This window comes from Amborella trichopoda, chromosome 8 (genome assembly GCF_054954075.1).
Source record: "Amborella trichopoda isolate Santa Cruz 75 chromosome 8, AtrichopodaSantaCruz75HAP2 v2.0, whole genome shotgun sequence".
Classification (NCBI taxonomy): domain Eukaryota; kingdom Viridiplantae; phylum Streptophyta; class Magnoliopsida; order Amborellales; family Amborellaceae; genus Amborella; species Amborella trichopoda.
In genome coordinates this window covers 40,774,242-40,796,402 of record NC_142343.1, presented here as the reverse complement: position 1 = coordinate 40,796,402, position 22,161 = coordinate 40,774,242, and the positions used below count along the sequence as shown (strand labels likewise).

The 22,161-nt window shown below is 35.5% G+C and overlaps 1 protein-coding gene across 8 annotated transcripts; it reads right to left on the bottom strand.

Moving 5' to 3' along the window:
- Positions 1-5,353: 5,353 nt before the first annotated feature.
- LOC18433544 (uncharacterized) lies at positions 5,354-19,270 on the bottom strand. 8 transcript variants are annotated; one of them, XR_016061718.1, is made up of 8 exons: positions 19,100-19,270; positions 18,672-18,846; positions 15,020-15,156; positions 12,295-12,355; positions 11,991-12,156; positions 6,426-6,594; positions 6,018-6,175; positions 5,354-5,608 (listed from the first exon to the last, which is right to left on the bottom strand). XR_016061718.1 is itself a non-coding variant. In XM_011624760.3 (8 exons), exons 2-7 carry the CDS (start codon positions 18,721-18,723, stop codon positions 6,057-6,059), a joined length of 624 nt encoding a protein of 207 aa, XP_011623062.1. In that variant the 5' UTR covers positions 18,724-18,846; positions 19,100-19,270; the 3' UTR covers positions 5,354-5,608; positions 6,018-6,056. The 8 variants fall into 8 exon arrangements, 4 of the variants coding, with proteins under 4 accessions (XP_011623062.1, XP_088731108.1, XP_088731110.1 ...); XR_002280864.2 differs by having other exon boundaries at positions 5,976-6,175; positions 6,426-6,514; XR_016061719.1 differs by having other exon boundaries at positions 11,991-12,153.
- Between the last annotated feature and the right edge of the window lie 2,891 nt (positions 19,271-22,161).

Genomic DNA, 22,161 nt, shown 5'->3' with positions numbered 1-22,161 from the left:
TCACTGTTCGCATATGTAGTGTAAGGAAAAGCCCCACCATTGCTTAGAAAAACTAAAGCTGCTTCCACTTGCAATTGATAATGGGGCTTTTTACACTCTTAAGGTTTGGTCATGTCCCTATAGTGGATTTTGATGCTCTCTCAAATCATGGTTGTCACTTTTCCTAACATCTCTAAAGTTTGCTCATTAGCCTTAGTGATTTCTAGGAATTACTCAATGTCTTTACCATTTTATTCAAAGTGTATTGCTAGGCTACCCGCTTTGAATTCTCTCTTACCAACCCCACAAATAATCCTTGGCATTATACTCTCTAATAAGTTGCAGCTTTTTCCTTCTTTTTTTTTTTTTTTTAAGAATAATAAATCCCTCAAAAACAAAAAAAAATGATGATGAAATTTCATTCTCTACTGGGAAAAAGGCAGCATGTTCCAAAGCATATCCCAAGTACCCTCATCGATAGAAAAGAGATATTGTTGAGCCAGTAGTATCAATAATTCTTAATTGACACAAGTCAAAGGAGGATGGATGCAATTTTCAAACAATTATCTAATTTTGTTGCTAATTATATAGAGGATTTATTGTCTTTTTTGTTTAAAACATGCATGATCATTTGGAGCATCTCAAAATATACGTAAAAATTGTGCATAAACATGGAAAATTTAGCTTTTTTCTTTTATTTTTCTTTCTACTTTCACAACATTCTCTGGTCACCTTACTATCACTATATTATAGTGTTTAGAATTATCCCCTTTGCTACAATTGGGGTCCTAGGGTTCACTCAAGTCTCCTGAAGACCATATTTGGCTTTTCCACATTTCTATCTCCATATTTGAGTTCTAAGGTTTTCTCATTCTCTCTCCACAAATTGGGCTTCCACTTTTTTCTCTACTTCTTTCTCTAGAAATGGGTTCTAGTGTTTTCTCAATTCCTCTTAAATGATAAGTAAGAGAAAGGAATGATTTTCTTTCATCAAAGTTTTCCACACAACATGGCACCTTTTTTTTTTTTTTTTTACTGAATGTCCTTGTAATTTTATTAATGAACTAATAGATGAAAATTACAGTATTAGAAACGATAGCCTTAGAGCACCCCCTTCGTCAACGAATCAGCCACCCAATTGGCTTCCCTATATACATGCTTATAAAAAAAGGAAAAAGGCCTAGCCAACTCCAAAACCTAGTACGTAGTTCCTAAAAGGCTTTCATCCATCTTTTATACCATTTAATCACATTCAATTAGTCGCTCTCAATTACACAAAAAGGGGCCCAAGCCACAAATAATTTCAGTCCATAGCATGGAACCATGCTCTAGTTTAATATGATATAGAACAAAATGGACTTGCTTCATTCCACATGGATGTATTGAAATCATGTGTGGCTCCCATTGAAGACATTAGGGGTTTTTGTACTGACCTGATAAATAAGAGCATACATCTTCCTAAGTCTTATCAACTACTTGTCTTATTTGAAAAAGTGTTTTATCATTTCATATTTGCAATGGTCCTGTATCAAAAGTGTTTATCACTTCATATTTGCCATGGTAAACACTTCATATTTGCCATGGTGACGTCGGTCACATATATATATATATATATATATATATATATATATATATATATATATATGAAATGATCCTATCAGCTTACAGGTTAACTACTATAGTGTCAATCAACAACTCATATATATGGGAAATGATCTTATCAGCTCACAGGTTAACTACTATAGTGTCAATCAATAACTCAGATTGAATATGGGCTGATATGACGGTTCAAAGATTGACACATTAAAATATAGAATTAAGGGCACACGTTTACAATCTTTCAAAAAAGGTTGTTTTGGTATTGGAAAAACATTTTATTGATCGTCTTGACATCGAGATTTATAGATATGGGGAAAAAGAAAAAAAGATATTCAATATATTATTTGAACTGTCTATTTTCAAGGTTTTCATGTATTTATAGATCTACTTTATTTTGAACCATTTTTTGGAGTTTAAAATTTTTATAATTAGAGAAAAAAATCTCTCGCTGCATCCTAAAAGTTTTCGACACCAAAATTATATCTCATAACAAAGTTTGGATGCGCACTTTAATTGTTTAAAGTGGTGACTTTATGCAAACCAAACCATATTTTTCTTGATGTCTAGATGAGAGATTTGGTTTATGGTGAAATGGCTACTTGAACATAGGCATCTAGACCATCCATTCATCAGTCGATCTAGCATATGGATGGGTCGTACCTGCCTGCTCCCCATATGTGTTCAAGTGGGGGAGGGGAAACCAAAGGAATAGATTCGACCCAAAAAGCATGAAAAGATAATAGGTAGGACTGTTGAGAGAGAGAGAGAGCTATCAAATGAGTTAAGCATGAGAGAGAGGGTGAGAAGCATATATACTATGTTCGAGTATATTATTGTAGACCTACTCCCTCTATTAGAAGACGTGTATATCTAAATATTTTTGTAACCACCTAAAATCGCCAGATGATTATTTTCAAAAGACAAAACATGAATTTTGATTTTTCTAGTACTGAGAACTTGCCTTCAAAACATTTGGACAATATGTATTCAATCATGAGTTTTTTTTTTTTTTTTAAGTGTATGGAGAGTGCAATTTCAGTTATTATTATTATTATTATTATTATTGAGATGAGACAATGAGTTGAAGAGGTTGCATCTGTAAAATTTAGGGTTCTAAAATTAGTCTGGGTTTTACATGAGGGAGTAAATAGGCAATATGGTACCATAGGAACATAAAATCTTTAATGAAAGAGAGAGCTCTACGAAATGAGTGAAACATGTGCATGAGTCAACCTAGAACGTGAAAAGCACCCAAAGCAAATGGGAAGAAATACTAATGCCATTAACATCAATCAACTGTACATCTTTAAAGGGTAGTTTATAAAATAATAGAAAGAAAACAAGGAAAACATGAAGACCACAAAGCATGCAATGAACTTTATGTGGAATCAGAGGCCACTTATTAGCCTTGTCATTTCTAACTAATGTAGCTACATGTGTAAATGGTACTTGGATTAATAATGTCACATTTAGTTAGGGTTTTGGCCTGGCATGACGTTTAACCTACCCAATAAGGAATGGACAAATTTAATAAGATTACTTAGGGGTTACCATGATTATCCCTCAATTAACGATAAAAGAGCTTCTATCATGCCTGAGCTCAAGGGCCTTGGAAGAATGTATTTAAGAATAGTTAATTTTGACTCCTCAATAAGGATCTAAGTCTTTATAAAGTATATCTATATTTTTTTTTTTGTGATAATTTAATAGGGGAAAGGCAGGCCACTACCTGTTTTTTCATATAAATTAAGGAGTTAACTTTTTTTAATGTGTCAATAGGTTGTGTCAAATGGATTGAAAACCACAATGTGGTAATTAGGCATCGAGATGCTACCACCACGACCCAGCCCCTTTTTTAGATATTCTATGAGTCGGTTGGGTTGATTGGAAGACTTGCCTAGATTTTCAAGGGATTAAGGACTCATAATATATTCTAGATTAATTTTTACTTTCATCACTAGATTCATGAATTTGGAGCTCTCAAAAACAATTTAGATTTTATGATCATTGACGAATTGAAATGGAAGTTCTAAATTAATTTGTGACCTAACGAGGCTGGAGCTTTAAACATCACATTGTGGGACCCACCACGTTTGACTACCTTTACCCACATATTTGCCACTATTCCAAGGGATACTCTCCTCTAATATTTGCCAGATTAAGAAACCATATCCAAACTAGAAGGTTGGAAACTAAAAACCTTTCTCAACACAGAAGACTTACTCACATACCATTTTGTGTTCCACTTTCAAACTATCCCTAACTACCATCAAAACCCTAGAGAAGCTACGTAGGAACTTTCATTAAAGAAACCAATAAAACAAAAGATACTCGCCTTGTAAAATGGAGCACCATTTGTAAACCCAAGAGCAAAGGTGGACTTGATATTAAACGTATTGCAAATGTAAACAATTCCTTACTAAAGTTGGATGGGAATTGGCCAGTGGAAAACACTCCATGTGGTCAGGTTTTATAAGCAAAAAATCATCTTTGGAGGCATCACATGGGAACCTCTAGAGTAACACAAAGGGGTTGTTGGGGATGGAAAAGTATACATGAAACCAATGTTGCAAACTCGGCCGATCCAACTCGGAACAGGCTGATCAAATCAGAATTGGGCACTAATTGATTCGTTTTTTGTTGGTTTTGGTGATCAAGCCGGGTATTTTAAAAATAAAATAAAAATTATTTATATAAAATCCTAAAAATTAAAGGATTTATTTGTAATGTGTTTTTTGAATGTTTTTCTATCATCAAATATTTTAAGGTGTTTTGGCCGTGAATAATTTTTTATTTTTTTATCTTTTTAAAAATTTCAAAAATACGCCTAGACACAAATTGAGTTTTAAAAATACATTTTTTTTCACTAATTTTCAACTTTATTTGTATGTACTTTGTTTAATCATACTTTAAATACACTTTTCATATTTTTTAATCTTTCTTTTGTATTTTTTATTTTTTTTAATACTTATTGGACAAGCTGAGACCTGCCCGATTGAACTGGCCAGTTTAATGATTACTTGGAAAGGGCCATTGGCCAATTTCCAAGGCCGGCTCGATTTTTCGAACGCTGCATGAAACCCTCCCACTTATATCGAGACATCCATTATTGGGGTTTAGGAGATGATGGACTTGATGAAAGATTCACTTGGGTTACCAGTAATAATGATAATTCCACCTCCCATAGTGCTACAACTGATAAGAGTCTGAAGGTGCGGACTCAAATTGGCACCTATTCATTTATGCAAACTTGTAGCATATACTTGTTAACGTATAGATACGGATATATATCCATATTGCTATATACGGATGCATATCCATACTAATATATATCATTATGATATATATCCACATCTATACGTTAACAATAAATACTAAGTAATCTTATAGAGCTTCATACTAATACTATAGTCGGTTAAAGCATCCTTCGTGAATTAGTAAAAAAATATGCTTATTCCTTGAAAAAATGACGGTGAGATAACCGTTTACATTGTAGCCCCTTGTCTATCTGACGCTCATCTCTAAGATGGAAATTTCCCCGATTTATTTATCGTTGGCTTGTCAGATGCTATAATGCTATCGAGTAGCGCTCTAGAAAAGAAAGGCATTCAACAAGACGTGCGTTTATTTGTGTAATTGTGACTGTGCATTTGTATGCGTGTGCGTGAGAGAGAGAGAGATTGATTGTTGATGGTTAAGAGAACGATATAAGCGGATTCCTCCATCCATGTAACCACCCCCATACTCAGATCCAAAATCCTTCAACACTCATGAGGGACACCAACCCCATTTTATTTATTTTTACACAGTAAACAAATACAAAGGCTAACAAGAATCACATGATCCAGCTAGGCTCTAAAACAATCATTTCAGGATTAAATTCTAGATCAAATTACACATGGACCACAATTTTATCAAGGCAGCAATCAGCTGAAAAGGGAACATTCCTGTTTCTTTATATCAATAAATGAGGCTTGAATGTATAAACGCCGAAGACTTCGTCAACGTATCAGTATATTACATTTGCCACCTGCAAAATAACAATAGCTGTTATTCAAACAAAAAATGAGTGAGAAATGTTGTTAATAGATAGTCTCCAAACTTTCAGCATCTAGATTGCTAGAAACACTCCCCCTCCCTCCCTCCCTCCCTCCTTCCCTCCCTGTTCCTCGTTACCTCCCTCTTACAAGCGCGTGCACACGAGTCTGTAATAAATATCTGAATTTGTAGCACAAAGAATATAGACCACTAGCAGGAAGGAGGACACCGGGTGATGGAAGAAGAAAAAATTAAGTTTCATGTGGATATTTAACATTAGTTTGAAAGAAAGAACATTCTCCTTTTACTAGAATTTAGACATTTTCAAAATTAAAAATAAGAAGGCCAAAAAATCATACTCTACATCCTGGAGTTCAATTAGTGTCAACCGAGCATCATACATTTTGTGTTTTCATGTTAATGTTTGAAGCTTTATGGTATCAAGAACAGCATCTCAACTGGGGCTCTGTATCAGGTTGATCATCAATAATAACCAACCCTTTTCTTCGGGGAGTTGGGGAACAGCCCTCTGCACTACTCCTCCTTGCTTCCAGCCCCCCTGCAGAGATAGAAAATGGTGCACCATGAGAATGCTATTTTACTATTTTACCTCATACCGCTGCTTGGGGTTTTTTTTTTTTTTTTAGCGGGTGGGGGAAGGGGAGGGGGGGATATGCAATCCACATCCGCATTAAAGGAAACATGAAGAGCTATGAATTCAAACACCATCAATTTTATGGATCGTCATTAATCCAGATAATCATCAGTTCAGAGGTTTTATAAATGTTAAGAATAAGAGAATGACTTACTAGTAGCTATATCAAGAAAAACTTCATCGATTCCAGACCCCGATTTGGCAGATGTAACAAAAAGCCTCGCTTCAATCAATGCTGCATAGCTGCAGGAATCCATGAGATAGCATTTATTACAAGCTAGCTCAAAGCAAGAAAGATAACATTGCCATTCTGCTCTTATCTCCTGCACAGCGGAAAATTTTAGCGGGGACAGTTAAAACAGATTGTATCGATAAAAATATAGGGCACATCGCATTTTATATGGGTGCTTCTCATTTTAGAAATTCATGTCTTATAAGGAGTTATTTTTCCTTTTCTTTGTGTCATTTCCTTTTCTTTCCCCTCTCTCCACATGAGAGTTGGGGTGTTCATACAGGCAGTAAAAGCAGACATTTTAGTTTAAGTTTGGTGTTTTAAATAAGGAAAAAGTTTATATAAGGTTCCAACTTTAAAATGTAGAATTAAAGGTGCACCTCAAAAATCCATCATAACAGATTGTTTTGATGTTGGAAAACCTTCTAATTGATCATCTCGACATCGAGATGTATGAATTGAAAAGAAAAAAAAAATTTCGAGTCTGCGAAATAGTATATCTTGCAATACATTATCTGGACCGTCCATTTTCAAGATTTTTATGTGTTTATAGATCTACTTGATTTGAACCATTTTTAGAGTTTAAAATTTTATAGTTAAAGATAAAAATAGATTCTCAAGCCATCGTAAGAATTTTTATATCAAAATTATATTTATAATAAAATTTAGAAGTGCATCTTAATTGGATTGTTTAAGGTTGCAACCTTATGCAAACCACACCCTTTAAATAATAGAGAATGGGATCAGAGCTACATTGCCGAAGAGCCGAAAGAGACAATTCTTACTGTGCTACACTTGATCCATATGTTGGAATATTATTTTTAGATTTTCAGAAATGCATATGAAACAGCCATAAATAGCCACTAGGATTTCAACTGTGTTAGTGTGTCCTACTCATGACAATTGGATCTCTTCCTCTCAGTTGTTTAATAACCCCATTCAGCTAATATAACTAAGGTCATTTCCTTGGAGGAAAGTTCATCAAACACCTTCGCATACTTCTTTTAAGCGTCAACAACCAAATCCCTTCTTAGATTCCATGAGCCAGGACATTACCAGTTCATTTATATGAGGCACTTGCCTCAGTGGCTTTACTATTTCACCCTGCAACATAACCAGCTTCATTGTTGTCCTCGTTTAGGTTACTGGTGGGACTTGATCCCTGGAAGTAGTAAACAATGTCTCATTCATTCCCCGCTATTTGAGAATTTCCCAAATATTCTTTTGGATAAGTAATTTAAAAAAAAAATGTTGATAGGTTGTTGGTTAATTATTTCAGAAGTTTCTTCAGCATTATCATTCAAGAATGAAACAGAAACTTTTATAAATATGTGCAATGCCATGACTCAATGAATAGAAACTTGTCCCCAGTCAATTTACCCAAATAGGTCTTTGACAGGCCACATGGGCCTTTTGCTTCAGGTCTTTCCTGTTCTGACCTTGGTTTTATGACTTTATCTTTAGTTGCCCCTGCAACATGTTTCATCTTGTTGTTCCAACCATTGGCTTTTTACTTGAACGAAAAGGAGACTTGTAGGAACCCGAAAAGCCTTTCGGAATGACAGGCACAATTAGGAAAATATAACCAAGGTTTTAAGAAACACTAGGCAGTCCCTAGGTGCCCATTCTTTGTTGGAAGGGGGGGGGGGGGGGGGGGGGGGGGTTGACGGTTTCTAGGGTCTAGTTTGCCTAAGGCAGCCGCCCAGAACCTCGGGCACTCAGAGTATGAGACAGACACATAATCCATATATGTGCTGTCCAGACACACATATATGCCTATATATGTGTTAAATATGTATATTTATATGTTTTCTAACTAACTTTTGATACCAATATATGTGTGTTAACGTTAAAATACGCGCTCAAATAACTGAAAATTTTACTTCTTTGAATAACTAAATAGTGAAAAAAATAAAATAAAAAAATAAGTACATAGCATATTAGTGTTTTTGTGTCCATACACCACACTCTATAGTCCATACTTCATAATCATACTCATAGACTCCAAGTTTCCAATGAGACCAAATGACCAAAACAAAATGATGTTGTACAGAAGATGCTAGACAAATGAAAAGAAAGAGATCTTTAATTATTGAATGCTTTGGATGTCTTATCTTCAGTGTTTCGGTCGTCTAACAAGCTCAAAACCCTCCAAAAGTCGTCTACAGACCTAATTCGGACCCTAAAACTGATAGCAATAAGATGGTAAGGTTTCGGATGATTCTACGAACTCCTCAAAATTTTATTGTTTAGAAAAAAATCACAAAATCGATCAATTTTGGGTGTTTCTAGGGCATAGGGAGAGTTTTTTTTCATTGGGGAGAGGCGGGTTAGAATACCCTCTTTCCATATGATCCAAAATGGCCCCACAAAAAAAATAACAATAAATTCTGCCCTTTTTATGCAAGTTCCTGGGCACTGGGCGGCCACCTACCCCAGGCCTAGGCGAGGCAGTCCATGGCCTCCTGGATGCCCAAGCGACTGCTAGGTGCTGGGCGGGGTGTTTTTTTGAAACAATGAATATAATTTTTTATATTTTCGCATACAATTCAGAATCGCAAAACCTTCTCTCAAAAAAAATTCAGAAACACAAAACCACAATAGTTGCAAGTCAACTTTTACGAAAGCATATCCTATCAGATGCTAAACGACATTTTGGAACAAAGGGCTTATCATAGACTGCCTTCCCTATAGAAAAAAACTTGCCTGCTTCTGACAAGTCATTCGGCATACAATAATAAGCATATATATCAAACCCAAAAAGCATTTCAGAACGACACAAGAACAGCCCGCATTGCTCGCTCTTCCCTTTGGAGACCGCCAGAGCCTGGTACTATTAAACTCAATTTTGACAGATGCCCCCTTGGTAATCCAGGCCCCCGCAGGTCTTGGCCGTATCTTTAGAGACGCCAGGGGTGACACGCTTCTATCCTACTCAATCTTTGCCAGGACAATGAATTCTAAGGTAGCCGAAGTTCTTGCCCTACTCATGGGCCTTCGTAACTTCAATACTTCGTGGATGGACATGCTCATTGTAGACGGCGATTCAAAGAATGTAATAGTGTGGGCCTTTGGATCCTCACAGAGACCTTGGAGGTTGGCCCACATTTTTTATGAGATCTTCCATTTGTGCAGGGATAGCATGTGGTTTGGAGGCATACCTGGAGGGAGGCTGATGCCCTTCACTAAGGACGGAGCCGCCCAGATGATCTTGCAGGAGACTTTTGACCACCTTTCTGACAACTAAATAGAAAACACTGTATACACTTACCCTATTGGTCAAGGAAATTTCTCAGATAATATGCCTCTAGGAATATCTGGTACTTTCAACTTTATGATTGTATTCCAGGCGGAGCACAACATCCTTATGCACCCATTTCATATGGTAGGCGTAGCTGGTGTATTCGGCGGCTCCTGCTCCCTATTCAGTGCTATGCATGGTTCCTTGGTAACCTCTATTTTGATTAAAGAAACCACTGAAAATGAGTAACGTAAGGGGTTTATAGATTCAGTCAAGAGGAAGAAACCTATAATATCGTGGCTGTTCATAGTTATTTCGGCCGATTGATTTTTTTCTTTTTTCTTTTTTCTTTTTTTTTTTTTGAGAAAGTTAACCGATCTTCCAATATGCTAGTTTCAACACCTCTCATTCCTTACATTTCTTCCTAGCTGCTTGGCCCGTAGTATGCATTTGGTTCAATACTGTACTCTGTATAGCTTGTAAAGCATTTTATGGTACCCCATAAGGGGTTTGAATCTTGAATACCTGCTCTGCAGGTGGTTCATTTTTTGTACAACCCTCATATCAATACAGTTAACAGTTTCAAAAAAAAAAAAGGTTACATTCATGATAAGTCGCATCTTTATCTTTAAGCAAAAACAAATTATGTTAAGCTCTGATAGGCCTCTCAGTTACAACAGGATGTAAGAGGCTTATGCTTGCTAAAAACATAGAAGTAGAACCCCTTGTGACCGAGAGGCGTATTGAAGCCCAACAAGTTTTTTCCCAACTAAGAGATGAAATGTAGCATGTCATAAATATGCTGTAGGAAAGACATGGCAGGTCCTAATAAGTCTCCTTTTCCTTCAAAATAAAAACCCAACCTGTTGAAACAATGAGACCATAGTAGGTTGTGATTGTTCAACCAAAAAAGACAACCAAGTGCAAAATTGGAAGATCTATACCAAAAGGCTTAGGTCGCATGTCAGAGGCGTAATTGTGTATATTGACAGGGGAGAAGTCTTTATCATTAAATCATGATGTTAATCGTACCAAATATGCTAAAATGCTAGCAAGGAAATAAGTTTCCTGCTTGTCAAAGAATGGGAAAAACATGCCCGATGACCTAAATCCTAGCCCACCTATATGTGTATATATATATATATATATATAACATAAGCTACAAGAAACATAAATATAAGAAATTGTAAGACAGACAGAAAAAACAGTTTGATTCTTCCTATTGAGTCTTACATAGATCCCCACAAGTCTAGACTTCAATGCATCTTCCAAGTATAGATTCCTACATGATCTCACATGAGAAAGGACCTAGGCATACTGAAAATGAAGCATGAAGCAATTCGAATAATATGATCCAGGAATCGTTACTATATATAAAAACAAAGAATGACCAAAGCACGCTATATACAGGATGGGGTGTACGGAAGCAAATTATATGAAAATCACATATCACATGCAAATATGAAACAAAAGCCCCTACATTCAACAGCCTCTAAAGTAATCAGCACAGTTAACTCATGCACGAAGCTAAAAGGAAACAGCTTCAAGGATCACGAAATGAACATGGCGAAAACTATATGAGTTCCTCATAAAAAGGCAAGTAAACTTTCCAACGTTTTTCTTTTTTTAGGTAGTGTGTTCCAGAAAGCAGGGCAAGTCAAGCCATGACACCCTAGTTTTCGAAAATGTCAGCCCAGCTGAACTTGCACATGTTTCAGAAGCAGGTATTGGGTCAACTGAAATTGACTTGGGAAACTCAAATCGATTATAACTATAAAATGAAAAACAGACTAACTCTTCAGTCGAATTACTTTCTTCTCTTTTTTGGACAAGTGTACATTAGCATAAGCAGTTATTATTGGCTACAGAGTATTTATAATTTTTGTGATTCATTTTTCTGTTCTTTTTTATTTTTTGCTTCTTAAATTAAGAGTTCATGTTCTATCCAATAAGTCAATTCAAATAAAAAAATCATATTAATTTCCACCAATCCAATCAAGGGGCTAACCCCAATAAAGGAGCCCCGAAAAAAAAGAAGAGTTTATAAGCTGGCTTGAAGTTGTGATAATCGATAAGAATTTCATGTAGCCAGGGTCAGTCTTCTATACATGTACCAAATCAAAATGCGTCAATCTGGTAAACCTATCATATAAAGGACATAAACCACATTGCATACACAAATTTGCTACTCAACATGCAATTGCATACTTAATTATATAAACTGAGGAACATGTTATATTCCCTACCTTTGAGCTTCTTGAAGGTCATATTTCTTTGAGCGAACCAGATCACTTTTATTTGCAGCAATTGCCAGAATTATATTTTTAGATGCCATTTGTTGGAGCTCCTTCACCCAATTCCTGACTCTATTGAAGCTGTGACTGTCTGTAATATCATAAACCAGAAGAGCTGCTGTTGCCCCACACCAGATGGATTATAAGAACAAAATTAGTCTTTTAGGATAGAAATGTCATGTTATTTTGGTTTATAAATTCTAGCTTGCATGGATATAAATGAATAAAAGGAATTATACTGAAGTTTGAGACGAACCATCTGCATCACGATAATAAATAGGGCCCAAAGCATGAAACCTCTCTTGTCCAGCTGTGTCCTATTATAAAAAAGCACATTCATAATGATCAAAACTCAAAAAGGTCCATATTCTAACCTTCTTACACAAAAAAAGAGTAGTGCAAGCTCTAGTGGCTTCATAAAAAGTATTTCTCGAAAGAATAGATGAAAATAAGATTGTTTTTTTTTGTTCTTTTGTTTCAGAATATGAAACATTAATGCTTCCCTGGAACCATTGATACTTTATGTAATTAGAAAACAAAGAGCAGAAAAGCACGGTCATCCAGAAAACATAAAACTTTTCAAACACCCAAATACTTCAATAAGACAGACCTAGGCTATGACTAGAAATTAATAAAATGGTTTTTCCAGTATCACTGATCATTTAGGGTTCAATTCCATACAAATAGTGCAAAGTTACACATGAACACTGGTCTTTCACAGGTTTGTATCGGATGAGAGTGATCAAACTCTTAAATTTTAGAGTAAAATAAAAAGCATGCCCTCACCAAAATGATCCAAACAAGCCTCCTTTGGACTTTGTCACTTTGCACACACATATTTTCTCAGTGAAGGCCTCAACTAGTGCAATTGCAACCACAATGAGGCAAGTTGTAAATTATCATGCAAATCCCAATGAGACACAGTCGGCAGGAATTCTATTTTCTCATGATTCTTAGTCATTATGCCAATCATCTTTTTCCTAATAATCAAATTTTGTTAGAATTTCAGAAATTTATGCAACAGGCTGCATGGAGACGTGCAACCAAAAACTGACATAAAAAATTTAGGGTCTCATTGGATAAAATCCATCCTCACTGCCCACCCCTTTCAAAAATGATAATTAAAAAAAAAGAGCACTTCTCAACGAGTCCTAATGAGAAGACCTATAAATGATCTCGTCGATAGTACATGACATATAACTCCAAGAGGATAAGCAGGCCAATCCAATAATGTTCTAGAAGTCACTCCTGAGTCCCAAACCAATGACACAACAATGAAATTGTGAAGCACAAATCAGATGATAGATCTCCTTCAATTGATGCTACCATCAAATGGTATCCTCATTGGGAGACTTATTTATCTCACCAACACAAAAAGACATTCCTCACGGTTTTTATGTCAAAATTAAAGGAATCACCCACAGTCATTTACTTGGTTGCTCCTCATCATCTTCTGCTTTATGTATAGACTGCTATCAATCAATGGACCCACATTGTGACCTCCTGTCGATTATCCCTCACTACCTTACGTAACATTTAGTGGCCCAGACACCTAGTAACACTGTACTTTCTGCTCAATGATTTGTCTGCCTCTCATATGAAAATTATTTAGGTTATTGAAACTAATGACAAAAAATACATTCCATCCAGTGCTAAAGCTAAATATAATACAACAAAAGTGACAACCACAGGGACTTTTTTTGCTCCACTTGCTTTGTTGGGCATGGGGGGTCAAGCTGTTCTGACGCACAACCATCATTGTGATGGGTGATGACAATAATGAAATTGGGATTCATATTAACCAATTTTTCATGAGCCTGTGAAACAACTCAGGTTGACTGATCCACCTACAACAAGCTCCTCAAGGGCACCATCTCCCTTGCGTTTCTTATGATCTTTGAGTAGTGTTTAAGCCTTCGTTGGGGCTGATTGGTTAAGGTGTCGGTGATTGCAACAGTACAACCCAAGATCGAGTTCTACCACTAATCTACCCAAAAAGGAAAACTGACTTGTTTCACAATGTCTCTGTCCCCAACACATCCTTCCTTGGAAAAAAGGTGTTGAATATTAAGACCATTGCTCTTTGATGAATAGTGCCAACTTTTCTCATAGCTTACTAGACTACCAAGTTCATTATCTCACAGCACTTGAAGTACATTTAATATAGGTGATTTCACTCGGTTAGCTGACTCTAGAATCATACATCACATAACATGTTTCCTTTGCTTATTCATTCATACCTACAAAACCCTCAACTTAGCCATGTTCATTCCCATCAGGATGCAAGTCAGAGGAGGAAATTGGGGTTGATGGGAAACAACCAATATTGGAGACATTCTATTCCTTAGTATATAACCATGTCAAGAGGAGAAAAAAGAAACCCCGAAACCTTCACATCAGACTGCTCCAAACCCAAATATGTCATAATTTACTTCAGGAGTTTGTAGGACCCATAGTATATTATTTCAATGTCAAAACTAAATCCTGACAACTTTTCTCAGCTCCAAATACAGTCCAAAGAAATCATAAGAAATGAAAAGAGATCAGTCCTAAGGCAAAATGGAAATGCATACCAATGTGACCTCAGTTTGAATAATCCACAACTTCAACCTTAGAATTAAATACACTGTTTTATTCTGCATAATGTCAACCTTGAACTTCCACACTAAAATAGTAATTTTATGAGTACGAGATGATCGAATGCATAATTCAATCCATCAAAGACCAAGATTCAAACTAAATGATCAAGTGATTGTATGCTATTTATAAAAGAAAGGTACAATTCAATCCACATATAACTTAATTTGGAAACTATAAGAAGTAAGAAATTCTTTGATTTCATTGATGTTCAGATCATAATTCAAACAAAAAAGTACCCAACGTAGGCCCATAAAAAGAAAAACTTCTATGAAATATCAAATGCATAAATTCATTCCATTGAGATCCTATATAAACCCCAAAAAGGATTTAGAAAGACGCACCCAAATAGCTAGAGTGATAGGTACACCTTCGATAACAAGGCGCTTTGTCAAGTATGAAGCCTGCATAGTAGCTTCTTGCTTCTCTGAGAACTCATTGTTTACATAACGCAATACAAGTGATGTCTTCCCAACTCTACCTGCATATTATCAATACAAAATTTCAAACAAAGGAGGAGGGTCTGATTGTTTTTAACTATAAGGGTATCTAAGGAAACATCAATATTGTCCAAAAGAAACTCCTAAATTTTTATGTAGTGTAACATATATGTGCAATCAAACGTAACTAAACATATATGGTAATCAAATTGATTCCACACACACACACAGTGAGAGAGAGAGAGAGAGTCTGACTTTCTCAATTGAGGAAAAAAGTGGAGATATCCTCATTGAGGGGTTTAGGAAGGTTAATGTTACATAGATTTCCTGAAGCGAATGTTAGGTTCTAGAAAGTACATGTTTCTTATTTTTAGAGACTATTACTGTGCGTTTATTTTGGGAAATAGATATTTAGTAAGTTAGGGTTAGAACTGATGATAGAGATTAGAATAAATGGATGGCGGCTAAGATTTTGTGTAGAGTTGTAGGGTTTTGTGAGGGTTTAATAGTTGTTTAAAAGAGAGGAAACTTTTGGGCTTTTGAACCATTTATATGAAAATTGGAAGCTTTGTGCTCTCCATTCATTGTTGCTTTCCTTCTCCAGCTATTCTGGCAAATATTTTGTCAATGTTGGTTTGATTTATGTAGATCTCTAGTGGATTTATTTGGCTTGGCTTCTACAATACCCTAACAAGGGGGAGGTAACTATGGAGAGGGAACTATTTGGTAAGGAAAATCAATCAACTTCTGAATAGACCTTTGTGGACATCACGTTTATGAATGTCCAAAGCACCAATCAGATGTCCATCTAATGAAGACGGCATAGAAGAAGAGGAAGACTTTGAGGGTGACACTATCTATGATTGGGTCCATGATAAGGAAGAGGAAGAGGGTTCCTGGGAGGAGATGGGATGGAAACTCTTATTATTCAGAGAGCATGCTCTCTAAACCAAGGCCAACTGATGAAGAAAAGTGGTTGCCCAAAAACATCTTTCTAGCCACATGTATTTCTGGCAGCAAAGTTTGCTCTCCTATCATTGAAGAAGTAATCAGAATATTATAGCTCGTGAGACGGTGGACAAGAACAAATCAGAAAAGCAAAGCACCCATGGCCCTACAAAATCCAATGGTTCAAAAAAGGGAGGCGAGGTAGATGCTTAATTTCTTTTTTCATTGGAAACAGGTGCAAGGATAAAGCATGGTGTGATGTGATTCTTATGGATGCACGCCAGATATTGCTTGTTTGCACATGGCAATATGATTGTGACATCACTCAAAGAAGCAGGAGAAACACCTACTCCTCCACTAAGGTTTGGAAATGGTGACTCTCTGGCATACTGAAGAGACCAATAGACCCAAATCTTCTAAAGAGGATGGTTCTAGACTTTTAGTCTCTTGACTGCACCTATGTCTATTATGGACAGCAAGAAAACTGGGTTACTCTGCCCTAGTCATAAAGGAAGAGGCACATCCAACGCCCACTCCAAAGCCTTTAATTTCTTTGCTTAAGAAGTATGAAGACTTGGTGCTAGAAGAATTGGGAAATGGGTTGCCACCTATGAGGCTAACCCATCACCGTAACTTTATACCGAGGTCAAGCTTGCCAGATCTAGCTCACTACAGGATAAGCCCAGAGGAGCACAAAGAGCTGTGTCACCAACCTCAAAAAGATGTTCTTTCCTAGTGGAAAAAATGGTTTTTTTAAGGCTTCACTATGTCTATTGATGGTGGGAAAATTTATTTCCACTTTTGGAGGATCTCATGGAAGAGGTTGGGGATCAAATCACAATTTCCGAGTGCTTGTATCCCCAAACCAATAGTCAAACTAAAGTGGCAAATAGAAGCCTTGTTTTCTACTTTGCATAATTCGAGAGGGGATATCTCAATCTACCTAGTTTCACCACAGGCTGAATTTGCATACAACTCTGTTAGCAGGCCCATTGGTCATGCTCCAAAGCAAGTTCTAGAATAAGTAAAATTGCCCATACAATAGCAAGTGATGATACCGACGCCTTCGATGAGCACATTCACTACATTCAAGATCAAGAGAGGGAGAAGAGTCAAAAGGGCATATGAAATTACGAACAATAAGGGGACTGCCAATGAATACCAAAGCACTAAAGTCTTCAGATAAGGAGACCTTATTATGAGTTTCCTACAAAAGGAGAGGTTCCCTATGGGGACATACAGAGTACACACCAAACTCAAGCAAAAGAAGTTTGGTCCTATGATTTCTTATGGGGACATACAACAAACTCAACCAAAAGAAGTTTGGTCCTTGTAGCATTATATGGAAGACCAGTGACAATGCACATGAGATAGAACTAACTTGTCCCTCAGATGTTTCTCCAATATTCAGTGTTGTTGACTTCCTTGAATTTCATGGAGACCAGCCCAAGGACTGACAGAAGAGCATGCCGATTCATTGAAGCAATTGACAAAGAAAGCATATTGAGCAAACTTTGAAGAAGGGATACTCTAAAACTCCCAAGGGTTCATATCAACAGCACTCAATCAAATGAAAGAGAAGACCACCATCAGATAGCACATGGATTTCTGATGAAGAGTTACAGAAGCTCAATACGCTTTACATCGTCTTAACAGAAAACAAGCAGTCGGAGTAAATTCTTTCCAACCCAGAGGGGATCATGCTGTATCAAAGAAACTCAGAAACTCTGCCAATTAGGGGAAAGGGGAGACATAGCAATCAATGAATTTTGGGAATTAAGATGATTGCTAAATTTATCTAGATTTCTTTTAGAGAAAATGTTATGTTCTTAGAAATAAATTTGTTTCTTATTTTAGAGACTCTTTTATTGTGGGCTTATTTAGGGATTTAAATATTTAGTGTGTTAGTTTATACATTTGGAAGGGTTTCTTGATGGCTTCAATAGTTGTTTTACGGAGAAAAAAAACTTTCAGAATTCTGAAGTATTGATATGAAATTTGAAAGCTTTTATGCTCTCTAGTGTTCCCAAAATCAGATCAGCCACCGAACCTATAAAATCGGACCAGCCACCGAACCTATGAGGGATGTAGTCGAGTAAACTGCCTGTTGGACTGGATTTTCAAAACATGTATAAAAAATAGAAATAATAATTCGAAAGAATAAAATATATTACAACAAAAGAGCCCAACTTTATTTAGCAGGTCCGACAAGTCAAAACCACCCAATCTCACCAGCCAAGATAGCCAAACGTCAGTCTTGACCAATTATTAACCAAACCAAGTTTTTGCTTTGGATTGGATCGGCCAAGGCAAAGATTGGCAGTTGGACCTTGCGGTCCAGTCAAGTTTTGAGAGCTACGGTGCTTTCCTTTCATGGTTAACTTCCTTCTCTAGCTATTGTCTAGAATGTTTGCATTTGTTGGTTTGAATTCCTGCCATGACTGTTTTTCCAATAATAAAATATCAAGGTCTGCTTCAGAATTACAGAAGCAATTAAAAAACAAAAAGGGGGGAATCGAGAGAGAGAGTCACCCACCATTTTTTTTTTCGTTGAATGCTAAGTGTTGACCAATCAAATTAGAAAACTAAGAGATGGGTAGTGATTTACCATCTCCAAGAAGAACAATCTTGAGAGTAATTGGAGTTGGTTTGGCATTCATTCTCAGGCACCGAAATCCTCTCGTTTCAGTAATCGAGAGGAACTCAACAAAGGGGGATTCTTCACATTTCCTTCAACGAGAAATTGATAATAAATTTGCAGAAAATCGATCAATATCTCACACCTGGATAACAAAAACATGTTAGATTTGCAGCAATCAGATTTTCCTTGTATTTAAAAGAACAATGAGAGATAAAATAGAATTTCTCGATTCTCAAAGCTAAAATATCAATATATTCTTGGATCAAGCAAACATCATTACCATTGAAGGAATCCATTGAATTAAATAATCATAATTATATATTTTTTATTACAATTTAATTTTTGACGCCCTTTCTGAATTTAAATTGAGTATTAGAAGTGAGAGTTTTTTCTACCTGCAAATGCTTACGCGCTCTTCCGATCGTTTGCTGCTCCAAAACGAGAAGGAAAATATATACACGGAGAGAGTAAAGGACCTGGCGTGCACAAATGGCAACAAATACCCTTGTCATTTTTTGTAACGATTGAACGTGACATAATTTTTCCTGAATACCTAAAGTACCTCCAATTCTTTTTAAGGGTGTGGTTTTTATAAGGTCGCAAGCTTAAACAATCCAATTACGGTGCACCTTCAAATTTTACCGGAACATGTAATTTTGGTGAAGACATTTTTTAGGATTATCTCAAAATGTATTTTTATATTTATTTATAAAATTTAAAACTCATTAAAATCAAGTAGATCTATAAACATATGAAAAATATTGAAAATTGATGGTCTAAATAATGTATTGCAAGATGCACTACTTTTAGGACTCAAAAATCTTTTTTTTTTCATATTCATACATCTCGATGTCGAGATGATCAATTAAATGAATTTTCAATATTAAAACATCCTTTTCATATGGATTTTTTAAGTTCATCTATAATTCTATATTTTAAAGTTGCAACTTTATATAAATTTAAATCTAACTATTATGCCTAAGAAAAAATTGATATAAGGTGTCAACCTTATATTGTACAAGTAAGATGAACCTAAAAAACCCATTAGAGAAGGTTATTCCCATGATGGAAAATCCTCAAATCGATCATCTTGACTTTAATATTCATAAACATGAGAAAATGGATTTTTAGTCTTAAAAATAGTTCATTTTCGATCATATTATCTAGACTGTCAATTTTCAAGATTTTCAACTATTTATAGATCTGCTTGATAATCATCATTTTTAGAAATTTCAATTCATAATTGAGAGCAACAATAGAATTTCATATCATCACAAAGCTATATGGCACCAAAACTGCACGATACTTCAATAGTATAAGGTTGACAACTTATACAAACCTCACCCTTATGCCTATGCCCAAATTTCTTAACAAAATTATATGCTCCGCGGGGTAAAATAAGGACTGAGTTTGGAATACCAAATTTTGGGATGTGACAAAAGGTTTGGTTTACATAAAGCCCAGGCGGTAAACAATCAAAGTAGGGCATATCTTCCACTGGTACTAAAATGTGTTGTTTCCATATAAAAAATCTGTGTGATGGCTTGATAGTATATTTTCATCTTTAATTATAAATTAAAATTAAAAAATAACATAGATCGAGGTGATATATGAATAATTGAAAATCTTTAAAATTGATGGTCTAGATAATACATTACAATATGCATTATTTTTAATATTTGAAATCTATTTTTTCTCATGTCCAAACATTTTGAAGCCGAGATTATCTAAGTGAGGGTTTTGAAGAATCAAAATAACATTTTCTAATGAAATTTGAAGTGTGCTTTAATTTGATTATTTAGAGCTTCATACTTATATAAACTTTTTCCATAGCTAAATATACGTGTATCAATTTTATACTTTAGAAATGTACACTTTGAAATGTTTTGATATTGGAAACCCTTCCAATTAGTCCTATGGAGATTACATGACTTACAAATACTGTGCCTTGTTACAATTTTTTTTTTTGGGTATTTTAGTGGGATGACGTGCGTCACTTTTAGAACATCGAGTTTCATACTTACGAACATAAATAGTTTTTCAAGCCATAGTAAGAGTTTTCAATATCGAAACTACATTTTCCAGTGGAGTTTGGAGGCACGCCTTACTTTGATTGTTTATGATGGACGCCACACACACACATGTATACACATATTCCTAGAAAATAACTTCTTTGAGGTTAAATGTAATGGTTAGATTTATCCAAGTACCTAAAAAAATGTAAATTTTGATTTTAAAAATACTCAACCGATGATTCTAAATTATTTGTTAATGTATTATTGTTGAGTTACTGATCATGATGATGACTATTTTGCATAAACGTCTTAATGTCCATGCCTACCACGGGTAGGGGACCCCGCCCTGCTAAACTACCAAAGAAAAAAAAAGATAAAAGATAGTTGTTTAATAAATGGGTGAACCATTTTGTTAATTTGATTTGTGAACTCAAGTAAAGTGCCTAACTTACATATTGTACAATTGTTGTTGTATGGAATTCACAAGCCTTCTTTAAATATCTCTCATTAACTCAAATCTTCCCATGAGCTCTTCTACCTCCTACAAATAGCCACATTTCTCACTCTACATTATAAAATACTACAAGGATTTAAAAGGTGAATCATATATTTTGGAGATTAATTCTCAAGTGTTGCTGCAACAGTTGTAAACTTATAGTGTTGTTGAAAATAACCATAACAACACCCTCAAAACGAAAGCTCATAGATTTCTCCTTTTTGTGTTGGGGATGCTTGTTGTACATGGTCCCCAATCTTCTACTAACATGAATGATAGTTGAAAACATAGCTCAATGCAAGGAGGCCCAAATGAAGAATTACATATGATGTTCTAAAAGTTTTCCACTTAAGACACATCATAATGGATTCTCATGTTTAAGGTGCAATCTTATGAAAAAAATGTTTATGATGAGAAGTATGGTCTTAGATTTCAAAGTCCTCAAGAAATGTCGCAACGTAACGTCTAGAGTTACATCCTCACCAAGGTTCCATTAAAATTAAAAAAGGAAATATATATAATAAGACCATTTACTTTTTGTGTATGGAGGTAACAATTATTTCAGGCTATCAGACTTGAAATCAAAAGGCTGGGAGTGTGTCATTGATCTGTCTTAAAGTTAAAAAAAAGGTTTTCAGATTTTGTGACATACTCTAAGCTTTTTGATTTGACATTTGATAGGTAAGATTTGTTGTGACCTTATTCTAAAGATAAATGATCCCATAGTATAAAATCCCAATTAAAAATAAAATATCAAGTATGTTCCATGTTTACAAGTCTCTCATACAGACATGCCATTCCCTTATGGGAAAAGTTTATAGAGAGTTGAGGCTTTAAACGATCAAATTAGAACCCACCATAAAAAATTCACTATAAGATGTTGTTTTGATGCTCAAATTGATCACCTCGACATCAAAATAAATTTCACGTGTTGGAAATAGTGCAT

Bases quoted from the DNA above. Each gene is read 5' to 3' on its own strand.
- LOC18433544 (XM_011624760.3), bottom strand. From the start codon at position 18,723: ATGAATGCCAAACCAACTCCAATTACTCTCAAGATTGTTCTTCTTGGA. The intron at 12,356-15,019 runs GTGCGTCTTTCT...TTTTTATAATAG, and splicing joins CTATCACTCTAGCTATTTGG to GACACAGCTGGACAAGAGAG. The intron at 12,157-12,294 runs GTTCGTCTCAAA...GTGGGGCAACAG, and splicing joins TTATTATCGTGATGCAGATG to CAGCTCTTCTGGTTTATGAT.